The sequence below is a fragment of the Vitis vinifera genome, chromosome 12 (assembly GCF_030704535.1).
Source record: "Vitis vinifera cultivar Pinot Noir 40024 chromosome 12, ASM3070453v1".
Taxonomy (NCBI): domain Eukaryota; kingdom Viridiplantae; phylum Streptophyta; class Magnoliopsida; order Vitales; family Vitaceae; genus Vitis; species Vitis vinifera.
Window position 1 is genome coordinate 19,769,707 of NC_081816.1, and position 23,963 is coordinate 19,793,669.

The following is a 23,963-nucleotide window of genomic DNA, read 5'->3' on the forward strand; positions in this document are numbered from 1 at the left end:
AAAGGCAAAGCTGGCTGTTTTCCTAACTGACAAGAAGTACAATAAAAAATGTCTTTAGACACAGAACCCAACAGACCCCTAGACACTAACTGTTGTACCCGAGAAGATGATGCATGACCAAGACAAAAATGCCAAAGTGCAAGAGAAGGTAAGGAAGAAACTGCAGCAGCTGCAGTAGCAATAGAAACAGAAGCAACAGGTGGAAGATGAAGATTGCTCACGGGAAACATACACCCAACTCTAGGACCGGTCCCAAGCTCCTGCCCCGTCCTTGGATCCTGCACAATACACCCAGAATAGTCAAAAATAAGGCGATGACCTAGTTCAGCTAATTGTCCCACAGAGCACAAATTATAGGATAGGTCAGGAACATGGAAGACTCCAGGAACAGAAAGATTAGAGGTTGAAACAAAACCTAGACTATTCCCATGCATGGTGGAACCATCAGCTATATGAATATTTAGAGGATGTGGTGCAGGGTCAAGTTTGGAGAATAGGGATGAGTGAGGTGTCATGTGATTGCAGCAGGCAGAATCAAAAAGCCAAGTTTGAGACTTACCAGGTAGAACAGATAAGGTAGTGGAAAGAGATGCATTACTAGCCATACGAACAGCCTGAGCTATGATCTCCTGTAGTTCAGTGGAGGAGAGGTTGATAGTAGATCCAGAAGACTTGGACTCAACTGAGGTGGAAGCCATTGGCGGAGTAGGCTCAATATTAGCAACAGCAGCAGTAGATTTGTTACGACGGTAACAAGTCTCAATGGTGTGGCCAGGACGCTTGCAATAGTTGCAGAACTTTTTGTTGGTCTGCTTGCGACGATTGCTAGAACCATAAGAATCACCTGATTGCTGGGGTTGCTCTATGAGTGGAGTAGATGGAGTAATAGCCAAAACATTGAACTTATTCTGGGCTTGAAGGGTTGCAAGACAAGCTTCTTCTCTAACCAACTCATTTACAGCAGTATCAAGAGAGGGAGTAGGACTGCGATTGAGTAGCTGACCACGAATGGGCTCAAAGTCCTTGTGAAGTGACATCAAGAATTCATAGAGGCGAAATTCATCTCTAATGGAAGCATATTGCTGAGCATCTTTTGAGCATGTCCAAGTTGGATCAGAAAGGTCAATTTGGTCCCAAATAAAGCGAAGCTGATCATAATAGTCATTGATGGATTGCCTTGGTTCTTGCCTGAGTTGATGTAATTCAACCACTAATTGATATTTTAGGGATCCATGAGTAGTGGAGTACCTTTTGGCCAACATATCCCATGCAGATTTTGCATCATCAAAGCTGCCCATCAGATTGGAAATAGAGGGAATGGAAGTGTTCCGAATCCATGTGAGGATCATGTGGTTATGACTATCTCATTCAATCATGCGATTAAGAAAAACAGCATCTCCTTCACTTGCTCCCTTGACAGGAATAGTCATTACACCAGTACAATAATGCCAGAGCATGCGACCCTTAAGAAAACTGCGCATAGCTTGAGACCAAGATAAGTAATTTTTATTTCCCTCCAATACAGTATTGATGGGGCTAGAAAGAAAAATATCCTTTTTATCCATTTAGAGACACAATATGCAAAAACAGACTGCAAAAGTGAAATCTACGCGAAAAACTGGGTAAGGAGAACCTGGTCAGCCCTGGAAAAGTCAACGGTCAACACTGGTAAAAGTCAACGGTCAACATTGGTCCACGTGGGGGTCACGGTCAAAGTCAACGGTCAACGATGGCAAAGTCAATGGTCAAAGCGGGTCAACGGTCAACGCTGGTCAACGGATGACGTGGAGATGATGTCAGCTAGGGCTAACGTGGCACTGACGCGTTAGTAGTTGTGACGTAGCTAGGGCTGACGTGGCAGAGAGAATGACGTACGGGCTCCGAGGGCGACGAGGTTTCCACGAATGTGTAGATCGGCGTTGGACGATCTCAGTGGTACCGTCAAAATTGAAATCGGAGCAATATTCGCAGCGGTGATGCGAAAAACAGTGATCTTGTGCGGTGTGAAACTCCTTAAGGACTGCAGGTCCGGAACCCAAGGACGACGCCTGGATGACGTCAGAGGTTCAACGGCAAAAGGCTGTGACGACAGTTGTGATTGGCAGAAGCGTTAAAAAGAAAGGAAGTCACACTAATGAAGACAGACTGCTAAGAAAGGGTCAGAGCAGTGGCTCTGATACCATGTTAGAAATACTGAACAATTGTATTGTATTTCATAGGAGAAAGAATATACATCAGTGCCTTTATATAGGAGGCATATGTGTACGGTACAAGTAACCTAACTGGGCCTAAAGCCCATAACATAATATACCCATATAATATACCCATAATATACATTAACAAGTCTTCTTAATTCATAAAGGTCAAAAGTTCCTATTTTCTATATTTTATATGGATGCAAAGGACGCTCTATACTATTTTAAAAATCTATCCCCAGAAGTTATTTTGATTAGGTTATTTTTAAAACGCTTTTTCTTTTTTTTTTTTAAAAAAAAGGATAAGTTATTTTTAAAAATAATTTTTTATTTTGATTTTGTAAAAAACAAATTGTTAATTCAATTTAAATAATATAAAATAAATTTAATTCAAGTATTATTAAACAAAAAAATAATTTTTTAATTACAAATAAACTAAAATAAATAAATAGTTTTTAATAAAATATGAATAATAATATTATAATAAATCATAAATTACATTTTTTTTATATAAATATTATTAAAATATAGATATTAACATCTTATAAAAGCATTATTTATTTTGTTGAAACTAAATAACAATAATATAAAATTAATAATTGCTAATACTATTTTTAAAAATCATTAAACTTATGACTTTGCTTTTAAAAAATTGTACTCAAGAACAACAACCAAACAATGGTATTAATTTTTAAAAACAATTTTATTTTTAAATCATAAGCCCAAATAGTTTTTTATTATTTAGCAAAACAAAAAACCCTCAAAGTTGTTTTTTTCTTAATTGAAAATAAAAAATTATTTTAAATTCAGATTTAAAAGAAGGAAAATAAAATATTATTTTAAACTATACATAAATATTGCCTTTTTTTTTCATTCCCGTTCCATTATTACTTAACATTAAAATGGAAATTAACAAATATACATCCAAGTACAAGAATTGAAATAACCAAATTATTCATCCCTATTCAATGACAAGTAAGAATGGAAAGAAAATTTTCATTCTCAGTACTTATTCTCATGTACCAAATATTATCTCAAAGATTTGAGACCCTTAATGAAGTTAATGTTCTTCGGACCTTTTTACTATTAAATTTTAGGACTTGGCCTCAGTATGATAAGATTTCAAAGGTTATATATCCATCGGATGGGCGTAAATATCTTCTACAGATATGCTTGAGTAATAGAGTTTTGGAGTGATTTATTAATAAAGTCCAATATTTACCGAGTGTTGTCACTGTGATATTTAGACCTTACCTCCACATCCACCAAAAGTTATTTGAATCAGTTTGCAGTTTGTATAACTTACCAACATTGATACTATATTATTGTGGTTCTCTTGTTGAATTGCCTGCAGTGATGTGCAAATTGATTAGGTTGCATCATCTTGATATTAGTCATAGTGGAATGCACGAGATGCCAAGTCAAATGGATCACTTTTTACAAAAATTGAGTAACTATAGAGCGGGCAAGCAAAGTGGGAACAGGGTTGCAGAGTTGAGGGAGCTTTCCCACATTGGTGGAAGTTTTCAAGTGGTGCGGGTGGTGGTAGAGGTAGAGGGTATGCCTTCAAGTGGGTCCTCTAGACCACGAGTTGGAGTTCATGCACGCGTTCTTTAATTTTGAAGGATTTGCAAAGAAACTTTCAAATATCCAAAATCTTAAATTAAAAAAATAAAAAAATAAAAAAAATAAAAAGGACCCAGTAGAATAATTTTGTATCATAGGAATAAGAGTTGAATCCACCAATCAGCAAGAATAATTATTAAATGAATCAACCGTATTGAGACAAAAAGTCTTCAGGTGTGAAACGCTTGAGACTTTCCCAAAGGCAAAATCATTCAATAGAAAAAGGACTCCAGCTACAAGCAAAACAAAGGGGCAAATGTATATAAAGATAAAAGTCTGCATTCATTCCCAATCTTCCTTGGATCAACTGTAGACCACAGGGCACGCCTCAACCCCGCAAAGGATACTCATTTCCTTCACCTTGATCAACAGACCCTTCACTCTTTTTCTTATACGTCCTCCTGGCTGTGTCATTCATTATCCATTGGAGCTTGACCTTCTTCCTCCCCATAGCCTGATGTTTACTTGGATCTGTCACCAAGAATATCAAAATATCTTGCTTTCCCATTGATTTATGGGTCTTCTTATAGACATAAAAGCGCCTGTAAGAGGGGGTGCAACCCTTTGAATGGACAATAAAAGCTAATCCTTGGAAATTTTTGTTTTGGGTATAAATGATCATTATTTCGATTATTTTTATTTATATTTCTGGATTGCACTCAGTGACAGGTTTTTAAGACTTAATCCTTTACAGATATTGTGTTTTCTAGATCTAATTGAATCTAAAGTTTTTTTTTTTCCCAAAATTTGTTTCCTATTTATTATGGTCAAGTCCAAATTGAGTAATACAACATCACTTGTAATAAATTAAGTAATACAACATGCCACTACCTATTTTTCCTTAGATTTTATTTTCAAACAGTAAAAAAGCAAGTTGATACGATCTATTTTACCTTAAATTTTATTTTCGAAAACTAAAAGAAAGTTGACACGACCTATTTTTCATTAAATTTTATTTTCAAAAATAAAAAACAAGTTGACACAACCTGTTTTTTCTTAAATTTTATTTTTGAATAGCAAAAAATAATTTGAGATGGACTATTTTTCCTTAAATTTATTTTCAAATAGTAAAAACCAAGTTGATATCATAGTAACTTATCCTATTTATCATGCTCAATTCCAAAGTGAGTAATATGACATAACTCATGATAAATTAGGTATGATAAATTAGGTGATATAACATGACCTATTTTTCCTTTGATTTTATTTTCATACAGTAAAAAGCCAAATTGACATGACTTACTTTTCTTTATATTTTATTTTCAAACAGTAAAAAAACAAGTTGACATGACCTATTTTTTTCCATAAATTGTATTTTTGAATAGTAAAAAAAAGAAAATTGATGCCACCTATTTTTTCTTAAATTTTATTTTTTGAATGTTAAAAATCATAATAACACGACCTATTTTGCTTGAAATTTATTTTTGAATAGTAAAAAACAAGTTGATACCATAGTAACCTATCCTATTTATCATGGCCAATTCCAAATTGAGTGATATGACATCACTCATGATAAATTAGGTGACACAATATGACACGACCTATTTTTTTTACATTTTATTTTCAAACAGTAAAAAAAATAAATTGACATGATCTATTTTTCCTTAGATTTTATTTTCGAATCGTAAAAATACAAGTTCACATAACATATTTTTCCATAAATTTTATTTTCAAAGAGCAAAACACAAGTTGGCACGATATTTTTGAACGGTTTGCAAGGACTGCCCTCTCCTACCAGTAGTAGAATCTTAGGTCTTTAAAAAAATTAGAGATCTATGACTAGCCCAAGCTCCAATCCTTAACATAAGAGCAACTGCCCCCCAACCTTTTTGTTTTAACAATCCAGAAGTGCCCACTGCTAAAAGGTCAGAGCAGAAGTTTTGGACAAGGAAAGATTAACATCAGATAACACATATTCCACACATTGTGATCGATGACCAAGTTTTATAATGAAGGTAGCATTACACCACTTTTTAGTCAAGTACTGGTTTTGTCCTAAAAGTAATTTTCTCAAGAAAACTGATATGCTTAAATACCAATTTTAATTTGAACAATTATAAATAGGAAAAAATATGCTTTAAATTTTCTAATTTTTATAATAATTTCTTGTTTTCTTTCAAGTTATCAGTGATTCTTCACTCTTATAAATTGATGTTTCATATCTTCATAAGAAATCTTCTTTTAATCAATAATGTCTTATTAAATGCTTCATATTATCAAGGAGCACAATATGCATATTGAACCAAAATCCTCCAACCTTAAACTTTTAGGAAAATTGGTAGTTTAATATGGTATCAGAACTTGGTTTTGTAGGGGGTTATGAGTTTGAGTCAACTCTCCGCAATTTGCATATTTGTTTCTCTCATTTGTTTCTTTTCTCCCTCTTTACAATTCTTTAGTATCTCTCTCCCTCAATTTGCAATTCTATGGTATTTCTCCACACGAGGAAGGGTGTTAAGGAGCATGATATACATTTTGAACCCAAATCCTCTAAACTTAGTTTTTTTAAGAAAAATGATAGTTCTACCAAAAAGTCAAGCAATTTTGCATGTCTAGTTTCATAACTTGTGTCTCTTGTATAACTTTATGGACCTTGAATTCGTAACTTGTGTTTCTTGTATAATTTTGTGTACCTTAAATTCATTTTTATTAGCTAACTCACTGAAACCTCGTGGCAAGCCTTTGATCCTAGTTTTCTCAACAAATTCGAGCTATCTAGCAGACAATTTTTATCATCTAAAGACCAATATATAATTTATATGTTACTTGAGGAATTAGAGAAAGCTCGACTTTGTTGGAGAGTGGAGTGGAGTATGCAGCTTGTTCTGTGATTCCAATTAGTAAGACATTTCAATTCCTTTATTTTAAGTTTCTAAGCTACAAACTACAATGATTTACAATTTCATATGCATTATTTTTCAGGTTCTCTATGTTAATATCTTAGTTCTTCTTTAGAAACAATTGGTATGTTTCTTTTGATTCATACTTTTCATAAAGAAAATTGTCAAAAATTTAATTTTCTTTCTTTTCACTTTTTCATGTAGAATCAAACAAGAATATTTTTTTTTTTTTTTACTATGTTTGTGCTCCTTATCTTTTTTCTTTATGATTTTTTTCCTTCAAACTTTTAAGAAATAAAAAATTATTTGGCTTACATTTATAAAATATAGTCATATAGTATAATATAATATTGTGTAGGCTCTGAGCTGATACGATATTCATAAGGCCTTAGCTCATGGCCAATATGCAAGTTTAGATTGAATTAGAATTTCCAAACTTTAATATTTTTTAGATTGGCTTTAAATTGAATTGTGTTTAAATTCCTAGTTTCAAGAGACCTAAAATGGTGGTGATCTTTTTGATTCATTGATATTTTTTTTTTTTTTTTTTTTTTTTTGCTTTTTTCAATCAAGATAGAAAGTATATCAATTTTATTAATTAATAAAAGATGTTCTCTTTGCAAAGCAAAAGACATGGCTGTGGTTGGAGAAGAAACATATTGAGACAACTTAAAATAATTTTGTTTCTAGTTGGAATTTTGCTTTCAAAACTTATAAAATTGGTAAGTTAAGGGGTTAAATTGAGATATGAATTTCCGTGTATGTTGGTTTTTCAGAATTTATCATAAAAATGAATACAGTGAAGGAAAAGGAGAGGGAATGAAAAAGAAGGGGGGAAAAAGAGAGTTAGGATTGACTAGGGTTTTAGATGAGTGTGGTGATAAAAATGATGGGTTAAGTCCCCCATTCAAATAGATGTAAAATCATATAACAGGGGATCATTCTTGATAAAGATCAAGAAACTAACAGCTTCAACAACTCCTCAACAAACTGATGTATTGATCAGTTAGATAGTTACACCTGCAAGCAGCTAGAACTCAATCAAGATTTTATTCACTGGAGAAGATTTGATAGAATGATTCGCAGCTGGATATATTCATCCCTTACTCCTGAAATTATGGGACAAATAGTAGGGCACTAGACATCTCATGCAGCATGGACTGCATTAGAGAAAATTTTCTCTGCTTCCTCAAAAGCACAGATAATGCAACTAAGGCTGGAGTTCAAACCACTCGGAAAAAGATCTCTTTCCATGATGGAATATATACTCAAGCTCAAGACACTAACCGATAATTTGGCTGCCATTGGAGAACCGGTCACAGAGAGAGATCAAGTTTTGTAGCTTCTTGGTGGTCTTGGAGCTGAATACAGCCCCATAGTGGCGTCTCTCACAGCTTGAGAAGATGAAGTATCTCTCCACTCTGTCCACAGCATTAATTCTGCTCACACATGAGCAGCGCCTCCAATTTCAAAACTCCATCATAGAAAAAGAAACTCTATCCACTCATATTGCTTCTCACAGTCGAACTACTCAATCAAGAACATCCCAGAATAACAGAAATAATTTTTCTCTTCACCAACAGAATGGTTTTTCTCATCCTTCAAGAAGAGGACACCCAGGAGGTCATGGACAAGAACATGTTTAGTGTAACAATATCCATATTATGTTCATTCATATCTCAAATATTAAAGCTATATTAAAACTATTAATATTGTAAATATTAATACTTATTCTTATATATTCTTAAATAAGATATTGATAGATAGTGACTAAGTATATCCCGAACAAATACTATAATAATGTGCAAAATAAATATAACATGTGTTTATTTTATAGAAAAGTTTGATTTATATATAATTTCACATATTTTATAGGATATCTCTCAAATCTTATGACAAACATCTTGAATATTCATAAAGTTAATTTCATTATTCATTTATTATAATAATAATATTCAATTTATTTTTTAGTTAATTATATCTTTATTATTTGACTTTTCTCATTTATGTTGAATATTATAATGATAATATTAAATTTATTTTTTAATTACTTAACTATAACTAATATGATTATCACTTATGTTGATTGCTGAAAAGTTAAATTGTAATTAAACAGTAAAAAGTTAAACAGGGGCTTCCCACCTCTATTTCTTTTCTAAAAATGAGCTACTATCTCCTGGTGAAACATCAATACCAATTCTGGAAAGGGGAAGATTTGCAGCATATAGCTCACATTCCACGCATTGTGGTGGACGATCAACAAGGTTCTTATAATGTGCTATAAATGATTTTCTTCAAAAGGCAGTAATTTGTGATCAAAACTTTTTATATCAGCTTTGCCTTAAGGAATTGTGAATCAATCCGATCTACTCATACCGCAACTCTATAAATTTTCTTCCCTGTTACTTTGTGTAAGGTTATGTTTGGTTTCCGGAAAGTATTAAGGAAGGAAAAAAAAATGCTAATAGCCCAAAGGAGAAGTATAATAAAGATCGGGGCATTAATGGATGAGATTGCCTGATCAAGCGGGCCTAATCGGGGCCCTTAACATATGGGCTTGGACAGCACTAATTCTGGTCGGAATAGGCAGGCTTAGGTTGGTGGGAAGAGTCTTGTCCCAGTGGAAGGGCCAATGCTAGGTAGCCTGGCCCGAAGCTTGTTTTTCCTTTCTTTTTTTTCGTCTCGGTCGGAAGCTTCTCTTTTTTAAGAATGGGTTCCACAATTAACACTGCCTATCCACTAGGTGTGCTAAATGGTCAGCCGGCCTTATCAGGAATCTTGCATATTATACTCAAATTGTCGCAACTTGAATGAAGGGACAACCCCAAAGGTCTTATCCTTTCAATGTTTTACATATCAGATAGGTGATTTTGTTAAAATATATTATATATTATAGACTATTGAAGGGCAGGCTTAATCCCTACCACTCATATTTACACATTCAGAAAAACAAAAATCAATGATTCTGCAATTTTGTTTTTGGCAGCCAAATTGCTAGTCACATGACTGAGAATTCTTTGTCACTAGTTAATATTTTTTCTTCTTTACTGGCCCTTGTGTTTGGTTAAGAATAGGGAAGTTGCAGTGCGTTTCATATCATAAACCGAAATTCTACAGTTTGGTTTGCATCTGCTTAAGTATTTGTTTACCATATGTTCAATAATGTGGACATACCTGTAGGTGGAAAATATTCTTATTTGTTTATGTGGACATTTGGACTATTAATAGACTAACTGACAGGCCATGTTCATCCGCCTCTTTATTGTATCTAGGGGCCGCCCTATTTGGTGACAAGGTTCTTCGTTGTTGACCAAAACTAGTCTGCTTGATTTGCATCTGCTTTCATTCATTTTTCTTTGATCCAGTATTCACTTCCCTTGCAAACCAACAGACATGGCCGGGGCTATAGTAGGAGGAGCATTTCTCTCCGCTTCTATCCAAGTTCTACTTGACCGAATGGCTTCTCGCGAGGTCCTCACCTTCCTCCGGGGACAGAAACTCAGTGCTACGCTCCTAAGGAAGTTGAAGATAAAATTGCTGGCAGTTCAGGCAGTGCTCGATGACGCTGAGGCCAAGCAATTCACAAAATCAGCTGTAAAAGATTGGCTGGATGACCTGAAAGATGCTGTGTATGATGCAGAGGACCTGTTGGATGAGATAACCACCGAAGCTCTTCGCTGCAAAATGGAGTCTGATGCTCAAACCAGCGCAACTCAGGTAAGTGACATCACCTCTGCCTCGCTTAATCCGTTTGGTGAGGGGATCGAGTCCAGGGTAGAGGAGATCACTGACAAACTAGAGTATCTTGCACAAGAAAAAGATGTTCTGGGATTGAAAGAAGGCGTTGGAGAAAAATTGTCACAAAGATGGCCCACGACTTCCTTGGTAGATGAGTCTGGGGAGGTGTACGGAAGGGAAGGTAATATACAGGAGATAGTTGAATATTTATTGTCCCATAATGCAAGTGGGAATAAGATAAGTGTGATCGCCCTGGTGGGTATGGGCGGTATTGGAAAGACCATACTTACTCAACTGGTGTATAATGATAGGAGGGTGGTGGAATGTTTTGATCTTAAAGCTTGGGTTTGTGTTTCCGATGAATTTGATCTTGTCCGGATAACGAAAACCATTCTTAAGGCAATCGATTCTGGGGCTTCTGAAAAATATTCTGATGATAGTGATTTGAATCTGCTTCAACTTAAAGTGAAGGAGAGACTTAGTAAGAAGAAATTCTTTCTTGTCCTTGATGATGTTTGGAATGAAAACTATACTAATTGGCATATGCTACAAACTCCATTCACCGTTGGTCTAAATGGAAGTAAGATTATTGTAACTACACGTAGTGATAAGGTTGCATTGATCATGCGTTCAGTTCGTATTCATCATTTGGGACAGTTATCCTTTGAGGATTGCTGGTCGCTATTTGCAAAACATGCATTTGCAAATGGAGATTCTAGTCTACATCCAGAACTAGAAGAAATTGGCAAAGGGATTGTAAAGAAGTGTAAAGGATTGCCTTTGGCTGCAAAGACCCTAGGGGGTGCCTTATACTCAGAGTTACGAGTAAAAGAATGGGAATTTGTATTGAACAGCGAAACGTGGGATTTACCGAATGATGAAATTCTCCCCGCCTTAAGGTTAAGCTATTCTTTTCTTCCTTCACATTTAAAGCGGTGTTTTGCATATTGCTCAATTTTTCCTAAGGACTATGAATTTGAAAAGGAAAATTTGATTCTATTGTGGATGGCAGAAGGCTTTTTGCAACAATTTGAAAGCAAGAAAACAATGGAAGAAGTAGGTGATGGGTACTTTTGTGACCTATTATCAAGGTCATTTTTTCAGAAGTCCAATAGTCGGAAATCATATTTTGTAATGCATGATCTCATTAACGACTTGGCTCAACTTGTTTCTGGAAAATTTTGTGTTCAATTGAAGGATGGTAATATGAATGGAAGTCTTGACAAGCTCCGCCATTTATCATATTTTAGAAGTGAATATGACCGGTTTGAGAGATTTGAGACCCTGAATGAAGTTAATGGTCTTCGTACCTTCTTTCCTTTGAATTTGAGAACTTGGCCTCGATCGGACAAGGCTTCAAAAAAGAGAAATCTAAATGCTGCTAAGTATGTTGTAGATTTTCGGTTGAGTAATAGAGTTTGGACCGGTTTATTATTGAAACTTCAATATTTACGAGTATTATCATTGTGCTACTATAAGATAACGGATTTGTCTGATTCAATTGGTAATTTAAAACATTTGCGCTATTTGGACCTTACTTTTACACTCATCAAAAGGTTACCGGAGTCCGTTTGTAGTTTGTATAATTTACAAACATTGATATTATATCATTGTGAATGTCTTGTTCAATTGCCTAAAATGATGTGCAAAATGATTAGCTTACGTCATCTTGATATCAGGCATAGCAAAGTGAAAGAGATGCCAAGTCACATGGGTCAATTAAAAAGTTTACAAAAATTGAGTAACTACATAGTGGGCAAGCAAAGTGGGACAAGGGTTGGAGAGTTGAAGGAGCTTTCGCACATTGGTGGCAGTCTTGTCATTCAAGAGCTGCAGAATGTGGTTCATGCTAAGGATGCCTCAGAGGCCAATTTCGTAGCTAGGCAAGCAATATCTGGATGAGCTAGTGTTCGAATGGAATCGTGGTAGTGATGTTGAACAAAATGGAGCAGAGATAGTGCTCAACAACTTACAAACTCATTCAAACTTAAAGAGACTCACTATTTATGGTTACGGTGGTTCAAGATTTCCAGATTGGTTAGGAGGTCCTTCAATTCTGAATATGGTGTCGCTACGTCTCTGGAATTGTAAGAATGTGTCAACCTGCCCACCGCTTGGGCAGCTACCCTCTCTTAAACATTTATATATATTGGGGTTGGAGGAGATAGAAAGGGTGGGCGCTGAGTTTTATGGGACTGAGCCCTCCTTCGTGTCCCTAAAAGCTCTATCATTTCAGGGTATGCCAAAATGGAAGGAATGGTTGTGCATGGGAGGCCAAGGTGGAGAATTCCCTCGTCTCAAGAAGCTTTATATAGAGGATTGTCCCAAGCTAATTGGGGACTTACCAACCCATCTGCCTTTCTTGACCACACTACGGATTCAAGAATGTGAGCAGCTTGTGGCTCCACTTCCAGGGGTTCCAACCATCTTTGAATTGACAACGCGCAGCCGTGACATCTCACAGTGGAAGGAACTACCACCACTACTGCAGTATCTCTCAATTAAAAATTCCGACTCTTTGGAGTCCCTACTGGAGGAGGGAATGTTGCAAAGTAATACTTGTCTTCGAGAGTTGAGAATCAGAAATTGTTCTTTTTCGAGACCCTTGTGCAGAGTTTGTTTGCCCATTACATTGAAGACGTTAGATGTAGAGGAGTGTAAGAAACTAGAGTTTCTCCTACCTGAGTTCATAAAATGTCACCACCCTTCCCTTGTCTCTTTGGTGATCATCAGAAGTACTTGCAATTCTCTCTCATCCTTCCCACTCGGCAACTTCCCAAGTTTAACTAATCTCCAAATCATGTATCTCAAGGGGCTTGAATCCCTCTCCATTTCAATTTCAGAGGGCGATGTTACATCTTTTCATCTGTTGCACATAAGAGGGTGCCCTAATCTTGTTTCTATTGAATTGCCAGCTCTCAACTTCTCAAAATATTACATCTTCCATTGCAAGAATCTCAAGTGGCTGCTGCACAACGCTGCATGCTTTCAGTCATTAACAATAGAAGGTTGTCCTGAATTGATATTCCCAATACAAGGTCTGCAAGGACTGTCCTCTCTTACCTCTCTCAAAATCTCCGATCTTCCAAATCTCATGTCCCTTGACAGTTTGGAGCTTCAACTGCTCGCCTCTCTTGAAAAATTAGAGATCTGTGACTGCCCCAAGCTCCAATTCTTGACAGAAGAGCAGCTTCCCACCAACCTTTCTGTTCTAACAATCCAGAACTGCCCGTTGCTGAAAGATCGGTGCAAGTTTTGGACAGGGGAAGATTGGCATCATATAGCTCACATTCCACACATTGTGATCGATGACCAAGTTTTGTAATGAAGGTGGCATTACACCAATTTATAGTCAGGTACTTGTTCTGTCCTAAAAATGATTGTCTCAGGAAAACTAACATACTTAAATACCAATTTTGATTTGATCCATTATAAATAGGAAAAATATGCTTTAAATTTTCTAATTATTATAACAATTTCTTGCTTTCTTTCAGGTCATCTGTGATGCTTCACTCTGGCTCTGATCAACATATCTTTATAAGGAATCTTTTAAGACTCCCTTGCTTAATTAGTGCCTTGTCAAAAGCTTCAGATTTCCTTTAGAGTGAATCGATGCTTAAAAGCCAAGCAGCTCTGCAGGTCTGATTTATTAAATTGTGTTTCTTGTATAATTTTATGGACCTTGAGTTTGTTTTCATTGGCTAATTTGCTGAAATCTGATGGCAGGCCTTTGATCCTTGTTCTCTCAACAAACTCTAGCTGTCTAGCAATGATTTCCAATGGGACCATTTTTTTGTTGTGAGTTCAGGTTCATGACTCTCTTTTTGGACAACAGTAGCCGAGATTTTTTGCACCCAGAGAATCATGAGTTGATCCTCTGCTGGAGGAACTACAGAAGCTCAAGTCTGTTGGAGAGTGGAGCATCCAGCAGGCTCTATGATTCCAATTAGTGGGACATTTCAATTGCTTTGGTTTAACTTTTTAGTGAAGTACCAGTTCTGTCCTAAAAGTAATTTTCTCAGGAAAACTAACATACTTAAATACCAATGTTAATTTGATCCATCATAAGTCAGAAAAATATGGTGTAAATTTTCTAATTATTATAATAATTTCTTGCTTCTTTCAGTTTATCAGTAACTCTTCACTCTAGTAAATTGATGCTTCATATCTCCATAAGGAATCTTCATAAAGATTGTATTTTTTAGCATCCAAAGACTCATGATTGATACTCTGCTTGAGGAACTGAGAAAGCTCAACTCTGTTGGAGAGTGGAGCATGCGGCGTGCTCTATGATTCCAATTAGCAAGATATTTTAATTGCTTTTGTTCAACTTTCTAAGCTACAAATTATAAAGATTTATAATCCCATATGCATTATTTTTCAGGCTTTCTATGTTAATATCTTAGTTCTTCTCTAGGAAAAACAGGTATGTTTCTTCTGTGTTAGTACTTTTCATAAGATGACACATTGTGGAGTTCCATCATATGCATGACAAGATAAACCCAATTCTAAAATAAACTTAAGCTAAAACAAAATATCTTACTACCTGAGGTTCTGTCCTTAATAATTCTATTCATCATGTTCATATGCAATCTGAGTGACGTAAATGTTAAACATTTTCCTTTGTGTAATCATTGTTTTAGATTCAATTAATCTGCAGATGTACGTTCAGTTTAGACACCTCAAACTCAAAATCTTCAACTTCTGACAGGCCACCACTTCCTAGTCTCTGCTCATCTCCTTCCCATTTAGTTATTTTCATTAACCTTTGATTTTTTTACATCGTTAATAGTAAAACAATCATGATTGTACTACATCTGTTGAGCATAGATGCTACCATTTAATTTCCATATTCAAGTTTTCATTTACTTTAATGTGAGCTCTGAATTTTCTTCTTTTAAATTTTTGATTCTGAGGCAGATTCTTGGAGAAGAGAGAAGCCAAACCATATTCAAAGTCATAGCACTGCAGAGTATGGTTTTGATCCACCAAGTCCAGGTCAATTGAGTGGAATCTTATTAATACTTAAAGGACACATTTTCCGAACTTGATGACTGCCTCTAACCATGCACTAACTATTTTTTTGTATCGACTTTCTGTTAAGAAATTGTGAATGCATTGGATCTACTCATACGACCTCCCTCCATCATGAATTTTAACAACTCAGTACTTGGAGGATGGCTACTCAACTAAATTCTATTTATTGGAGCAGAATTTGAGCTTTTCTTCCTTACTCAGGTAGAGTGCTATAAAATTTTCAGTCTAAAAAGTATCTATAACCCCCTATGAATTTGAATGTCAGATTCAGCTGATTAGCATGTGACCATTTTTATTTTCAGATGGTGGCATTTTGAATCTTTGGAACAGTTGCAGGAGGAAGCTTTGCCAAAGCCTCCCTATGCAATACATGGGCCTTTGGTTGCAAGTGAGATTTGAGGATTCTATTTTCTCTTGTAAGACTTCAACTCATTTTTTTTGAGTTTTGAGCTTTGAGCTTTTACTTCCAAGCATGTGCAAAGAAGAAAGAACGCAAAAACAAACGTCCACTTATAGAAGTTTTATATGGAGTGAGACTCCCATGAAAAATATTGTACCTATTGGTTTGTCAACCTTGAATGTTATAGTTTTGTTTCCCATTGGATCTTTGAGGAATGCGTCCGTTGAATCATATATTTTGAACTTACTACTGATTTTGTGTATATACATGCATGTAAATGATGTTTTCTTCTTCATTCATGTGGAATTTGATTCTCTGGTGTATGGTGAAAAGTTGTAAGTTTGATCTAGGGTTTTACTTGAAGTGAGGTTAGATATACCCTTTTTCTACATTTTGGTATATAGAAGAGTTTACATCATAGGCAAATCACTTCCAATCCAACCTTTTTCTAACATTTCTGATTCCTTTTATCCTCCTAAAGGTGATTTTGGTGCAAGTTGGGCTTTTGGGTTAATTTAATAGTTTAACTTCTATTAGAGTCCTTGTTTTCAAGATTTAAGGAGCATTAGGTGGCTCATGATGAATGGATGGATTCAACTTCCTTTTAATGTTTGAACCTATACCCAAGGGAAACTCTCAGACAAATGAAAAAAAAGAAGAAGGTATATATTTTTAGTAGTATTTTTATAGTATTTATTTAACAGAATTTTATTTTATTTTTATTTTTGGGAAAACAATGCACATAGAAATTCACTTCAAATGATTCTTTGAATTTTTTAAAGTAATTTTATTAATTTTTTAAAAAAATTCAAATTAACTTTAAAAAGAATTTCAAAAAGCGTTTTGAATCTTACTGAAACCTATTTTCAATGGGTTTAGATATAATTTTTGGATATTATTTTTGGACGATATTTGATTAATCAAAATAATAGTTTTTGAAAGAAATATCTATCAATTTTAGTCCAATAATTGTTTTGACTAATTGGACTTTTAAAAGTGATTTTTAGGATTTTATAGAGTAATAATTTTTAAAAAGAAAGCAATTTTAAAATTTAAAAAAAATGCTTTTAAGAGTCCACTTGGTAATGTTTTAGAAAACAATTCTCATAAAAAGGTTTTTCAGAATCGGTTTTAAAAACAAGTCCAATCATTTCTATAATAAAATAGTTTTCTTAATTCATAAACATAAAAAGTTCTTATTTTCTATATTTTAGATTGATGCAAAGTACACTCCATACTATTTTTAAAAATCATCAAATTTATGACTTTATTTTTAAAAAATTGTTTCTCAAGAACAACAACTCTTACAAATTGATTCACATCTTCATAAAAAATCTTCTTTTAATCAATAATGCCTTATCGAATGCTTCAAATTTCTAAAATCCCTATAATCATGTACATATGTAACCCATATCTAATTCGTGGATTCATTGTGCTTAATCTAGCTTTACATAACCAATGGGCATGCTCGAATTCCACTCATTTGCCACTTTCATTGTTAATTAGTAAATGATTACATTCAATGACAATAATCTAATTTAATCCACCCTTTCATGCTATTCTAAGATTTCATCCCCATTCATGGATAGTGAAAAAAAATAAAGGGTGTTCCTTTTTAATGTAACAACCTAATATTAACAAGCATTTAGACATTTTGCTCTCAACAATGCCAAGATATACTAACCCATTAATGGTCTAAAATCAACTTAACAATTCTCCAAATGTAAGCAACCATAAATCACTCATTCTAAAAGATGTTAAAGGAGAAAAATCAAAAGTGATTGTTGGTTTATAATGTTGGTCCAATTGAGTTAAAACTCTCAAGGCCTCAACTCATGCCAAATATGCAAATAGAGATGGAATTAATTAGGATGTCTCAGCTTCCTTTTTTTTTTTTTGTTGTTGGATTTATATTGGATGGTGGTAATTCTATTTATCTATTAATAAAAAGTTTTCCTTTTTAATCTATACTAAAAAAACATTAAGTTTATTAATCTATAGCATTATAAAAGTTTGAAGAATCTTTAGTGTAATAATATCCATATTATGTTTATTCATATATTGAATATTAAAGCTATATTAAAACTATTAACATTGAAAATATATAAATTAGTTTTTATATACACAATACTTGTTCATATATATTATAAGATACTGATAGATGGTGACTAAGTATATCCCAAACAATTGCTATAATAATGTGCAAATTCATATAGCATATGTTTATTTTATAGAAAATTTTGATTTATATATAATTTCACATATTTTATGGGATATTTCTCACATCTTATGTGCAATCATATTGAATACTCATAAAGCTAATTTCATTATTCATTTATTACAATGGTAATATTCAATTTGTTTTTTAGTTATTTATTTATTATTTGATTTTTCTCATTTATGTTGAATATTGTAATGATAATATTAAATTCATTTTTTAATTACATAACTGTAACTAATATGATTATCACTTATGTTGATTGCTGAAAAGTTAAATTGTAGATGTTATGATTCATTATTTATGTTGAATGCGAATTCAACAGTTAAATGTTAAAGAGGGACTTCCCACCTCTATTTCTTTTCTAAAAATGAGTGACTGTCTCCTGCTGAAACATCAATTCCAATTCTGGAAAGAGGAAGAATAGCAGCATATAGCTCACATTCCTCACAGTGTGGCATAAATGATTTTCTTCAAAAGGCAGTAAGTTGTGATTGAAACTTTCTAGTCATATTGTTTTGTTCCAACTTAGTACATGCTTTATCACTCTGGGTTTTAATTCTTCAGCAATACTTTCTGTTATCATGACTGCCTCTAATTAACCATAAACTAACTATTTTTTATATCGACTTTGCCTTAAGGAATTGTGAATTGATTGGATCTACTCATACTGCTGCCCTATAAATTTTCTTCCCTGCTAAATTTATGTAGTTAATAGTTTTGGTATAGTGCTACAAAATTTTTAGGGTTTACAAAGTATTGGTAACATGTTTTCTCTTTTTAAGTATGTTTTGGTCTTAAAAGAAAACATAAATTTGTCTTGTAAGTGATGTTTGACTCTCAAATTTTTTTGATTACCATGTGCCCATTTTTATTTTCAGGTTGACATTTTGAATCTTTGGAGTAGTCCATTCAAATCATTTTTGTGATCACTTCTTCCAAGATTTTGCATTATAAAAGTTGGTTGATGTAAAGTGAGAAGAAAGAATTAAGGTAGCAACTTTTCTTTAAAAATAAGAAAGTACATTAATGTCCTAATTAAGTTTTATACTAGAGTGGGACTCCTATGAATGGTTAAATTGCATAGAATTCAATTTATTTATGTCTATCAATCTTTGTTTAATTTCTATGGAAAATATTAATAGAATGAACTATTTCATATTTTGGTATAATTTAAGCCTGATTGATACTACTTAAAAATGTTAAAAGGATTAAATTGAGATATGAATTACAGTACCTATTGATTTTTTTATAATTTACCAATAAAATTAAATAGCAAAGGCAAATGAGGAGAAAGAGAATTAGTACTAGGGTTTTAAATAAGTGTGGTGATGAAGATGACGGGCTAAGCCCTTCATCCAACCTATGAGGGCTAGCTGAAGTTCTTTAAGTCCTTTTATGGGTTTTTTTTTTTTTGAAATCTAAATAGTAACTTAATCATTTAAAGCCAAGTCATAAGTTTGCTATGAGTGAATTGAATTTCCCTCATTAAACTTTCTTTGTATTTGAGGTTGATATTATATGGTTATGATAATTTTGTTTTTGTTGACATGCAATAGAGTTTGCTCCTCCTTTGTATTTACAAGCTGCTCAATTTTCATTTTTATTTTATTTACCAATAACAACTTAAAGCTTGTGGAAAATTAGGTTGACAACATATCAAGTTGGCTTACATTGGAATGAGGCTTTTGGATTTTATTATTTAATAATCTCGCATGTATGCACTAAGAGTTTGTCTTACAGTTATACTTTTTAAATAAGAATAAAAATTTTCAAGTATTGAAAAGGTTAAAAACATTTTTTAAAATCATTATCAAATACACTATTAAGTCTAATAAAATCAGTATAACTCATAGTATGTTTAGATGAATATGTGAGAATAAGAACCCTTTTAATATTTGAAAGTATTTATTTCCCATAAAAATTAGTTATTTTGTAAAAAAATTAATCATTATTTTTAAAAATCTAAAAAAATCATTTAAGTAATTTTGAAACTAGTAACTAATAGATGCCTTTTTTAATTATTTTTATTATGTAATATATCACCAAAAATACTATCAAGTCACCTATTGGGTTTATATCTAGACCTTAATTTGACTAAATGGAAATAGATCTTAATATTATTAAATATCAATTTGTTTTTATTATTGAAGTGTTAATTTTTTTCTCATGATTTGTTACTATTGCTATGAGTTAAATGAAGAATCTTTATCCTTAAAAAATAATTTATTTTATTTTACTTATTTTAAATAATTTTGATAAAGATATTTCAAAACTAATAATTTAAAAAATATTAATTTGATATATTTAGGAACAACCTTAAATATTAAAAAAAATTATAATATGATTTTATCTCATTCAGATAAGATATTTGAAACTTAATAATTTGATAAAAAGATAGTAATTTAATATAGCTTTTAATATCATAAAGCACCAAAACAGATTGCAATAACCAAAAGTTTAGGGAAAAGTGAGTCTTAATTTACTAATTTGAAAAAATATAAACAAAAGCATTCCAACTTTTATAAATTAATTTTATCTTCACTCATCTAAAAATATTTTAAAATACACACAATTTTTCTTAACTGAAAAAATTATTTATTGAAATAACTCTTTTACTTGTGATGTTAATAACACCAATTAACAATTTTTTTTACCGTGAGAACTGATTTGAGATTAATAAAATAAGAAATTTTAAAAATTAAAACTAAAAAGAACTTTAAAACTAAAAATATAAAAATAAAATATTAATTTTTACTTAGTTAAAACACTATGGTAGAAAACATAGATATCGAGAAAGTGTTGAGTAAATATTTTTTTTTTAGTTTTTAAGTTTTTTTTAATTATATTTAATTTTTATGTATTTTAGTTGTAATTGTAATTTTAATTTTAAAATTTTTTATTTTATTGTTGATGTCAACTAACAAAATTTTTATTCAATTTTATTAAAAATATAAAAGAAGATGAGGGGATTTATATAATATAGGATATAAAATCATCATTAATTAATATAATAAAGTAAAATGATGTTTCATGAAATAATTATTTGACTTACAAAAAAGTGGAAATATTTTTAAATTGATGAAGATAAAACCAATTTATAAAAATTGAGTTTTTTTTTCTATTTTCTTTCAAATTAGTGAGTCAAAACCTATTTTTTTTCATCAAATTATATGAAATTATAATTTGATTTATTTTTAAGTAAATTTTTAAAAAAAAAGTAGATTGGATTTTATTTAGGTGACTATTGTAAAGTTAAAAGAAAAACAACATTTTTCATTGACGAAAAAATAAGAAAATAAAAATTCAACTTTTTTATTAACACAAACTTGTTTTAAAATAATTAATAATTAGGGGGGGGAAAAAGGTGGGGCGCTAGTTAATTCTTGTAAAAGCATTTCTAAGAAGTAATAAAAGACTAGAGATTGAATACACTTTTATTTTAATCACTTGCAAACAAGCCCTTAATTAATAAACAACAAATATGATAAAATATCATTTGAGATCATATTTATTTAATATTAAAATTTCATGACATGCTTCCTAACATTGTGTAATTTGGTTGTAATTCATTTTTCCCATGCGATTTTAAGCCTCTTTTTTATCTTTATAAAATTTTATGAGCAAACATAAAATATGACAGTCACTTAGAAAGCCTTAAGGTTGTTTGATTTTCAAAAAATTTGAATGAAAAGTAGAAGGGAAAAGTAGAAAAAAAAAAAAAAAAAAGTGAAAGAAAATAAAACTTATATATAGAGTCAATAAATTATTTGTTATGTTCTATTTTAAACCCATTTAATTTATTTTAACCTTTATATATAAAGATTGAATAAAAATATAAGTTTCTATCTAATTTTATTTTTATTTATTTATTTTTATATTTTTCTTAGTAAAATCGAATATGAGAAAATCATTTTTTTTATCATTATTAAGTGGATTTAGAGAATTGGAAATTTCATAAACAATGAACTATGATCCTAAGGTTCTTTTAACTTTTTCTTAACTAGACAATACTCTTACTGAAATATGTAATTTTTTTTAAAATGAAAGACTAAGCAAACAAAGTTAAATTTAGTTGAAACTTGAGTTAAAGAGTTTGTTGATAAGTCTTGAAACCTTAAAAATTAATTTCTAAGTGAAATGGTCATTAAAAAACCATCAATTAAGCCTTAACCTAAACTGGTTCCAAATTTGCCTAAACAAAATGTTGTAATACTACTCACTTTCTCAAGTTTTCTTATTAATTAAGTTCCAAAAATTATGAAACTCTCAAGATTTAATATATAATAAGTTTAGAAACTTTAAAAATGAGTTATAAACCTAAAAAAAATTCTAATAACACCAAAACTTTAAAAATTAAAAACTGTTTCAAATTAAATGTGTATAAGGTTGATGTATATTTTCTTATTTATTTGTAAGGCAGGGATCAATTGCAACCCATAAGATATGGGTAGGTAGAAAATGAATTCATCTGTACATTTGGCATTAGTTGATAGGCCACCTTCTTCATCTACCTCTTTCTTCTATCCAAGGCCCAGGCTCTTCCCTTACAAACCAACAGACATGGCCGGGGCTGTAGCAGGAGGGGGAGCACTTCTCTTGGCTTCTCTCCAAGTTCTATTTGATCGGATGGCTTCTCGCGACGTCCTCACCTTCCTCCAGGGACAGAAACTCAGTGCTACGCTCCTAAGGAAGCTGCAGATGAAATTGCTGGAAGTTCAGGCAGTGCTGAATGACGCCGAGGCCAAGCAAATCACGAATTTAGCTGTCAAAGATTGGGTCGATGAGCTGAAAGATTCTGTGTATGATGCGGAGGACCTGGTGAATGATATCACCACTGAAGCTTTACGACGCAAGATGGAGTCTGATTCTCAAACTCAGGTACGGAACATCATCTTTGGTGAGGGGATTGAGTCCAGGGTAGAGGAGATCACTGACACATTAGAATATCTTGCAGAAAAAAAAAGATGTTCTCGGGTTGAAAAGAGGCGTTGGAGAAAAATTGTCACAAAGATGGCCGACAACTTCCTTGGTAGATGAGTCTGGGGTGTGCGGTAGGGATGGTGATAAAGAGGAGATAGTTAAATTTTTGTTGTCCCATAATGCAAGTGGGAATAAGATAAGTGTGATCGCCCTGGTGGGTATGGGCGGTATTGGGAAGACCACACTTGCTAAGCTGGTGTATAATGATAGGAGAGTGGTGGAATTTTTTGACCTTAAAGCATGGGTTTGTGTTTCAAATGAATTTGATCTTGTCAGGATAACGAAAACCATTCTTAAGGCAATTGATTCTGGGACTTCTGATGACAATGATTTCAATCTGCTTCAACATAAATTGGAGGAGAGACCTACGAGGAAGAAATTCTTACTTGTCCTTGATGATGTTTGGAATGAAGACTATAATGATTGGGATTCGCTGCAAACTCCATTTATTCAATGTTGGTCTATATGGAAGTAAGATTATTGTAACTACACGTATCAATAAGGTTGCAGCAGTCATGCATTCAGTTCATACTCATCATTTGGCAAAGTTATCCTCTGAAGATTGCTGGTCCCTATTTGCAAAACATGCATTTGAAAATGGAAATTCTAGTCCACATCCAAAGCTAGAAGAAATTGGCAAAGAAATTGTAAAAAAGTGTGATGAATTGCCTTTAGCTGCAAAAACCCTTGGGGGTGCCTTATACTCAGAAGGTCGAGTAAAAGAATGGGAAAATGTGTTGAACAGTGAAACGTGGGATTTACCAAATAATGCAATTCTTCCTGCCTTGATCTTGAGCTACTATCATCTTCCTTCACATCTAAAACCATGTTTGGCATATTGTTCTATTTTTCCTAAAGACTACCAATTTGAGAAGGAAAACTTGATTTTATTGTGGATGGCAGAAGGGTTTTTGCAACAATAAAAA

At 32.7% G+C, this 23,963-nt stretch overlaps 4 protein-coding genes across 5 annotated transcripts in view; all 4 read left to right on the top strand.

Moving 5' to 3' along the window:
• LOC100244662 (putative disease resistance RPP13-like protein 1) overlaps positions 1-23,963 on the top strand; it is a 98,354-nt gene that overhangs the window by 65,999 nt on the left and 8,392 nt on the right. The window lies entirely within an intron of this gene.
• On the top strand, positions 9,913-12,301 carry LOC100241211 (putative disease resistance RPP13-like protein 1). The gene is made up of 2 exons (XM_059740943.1): positions 9,913-11,784; positions 12,079-12,301. Exons 1-2 carry the CDS (start codon positions 10,055-10,057, stop codon positions 12,299-12,301), a joined length of 1,953 nt encoding a protein of 650 aa, XP_059596926.1. The 5' UTR covers positions 9,913-10,054.
• On the top strand, positions 11,624-14,341 carry LOC132254791 (putative disease resistance protein At3g14460). Of its 2 annotated transcripts, none has more exons than XM_059741310.1 (3): positions 11,624-13,755; positions 13,894-14,038; positions 14,126-14,341. In XM_059741310.1, exon 1 carries the CDS (start codon positions 12,462-12,464, stop codon positions 13,722-13,724), a length of 1,263 nt encoding a protein of 420 aa, XP_059597293.1. In that variant the 5' UTR covers positions 11,624-12,461; the 3' UTR covers positions 13,725-13,755; positions 13,894-14,038; positions 14,126-14,341. The 2 variants fall into 2 exon arrangements, with proteins under 2 accessions (XP_059597293.1, XP_059597294.1); XM_059741311.1 differs by having other exon boundaries at positions 11,624-13,729.
• LOC132254734 (putative disease resistance protein RGA3) lies at positions 23,198-23,960 on the top strand. The gene is given in 2 exon segments (XM_059740944.1): positions 23,198-23,482; positions 23,484-23,960. Coding segments are annotated over 2 exon segments (762 nt in total).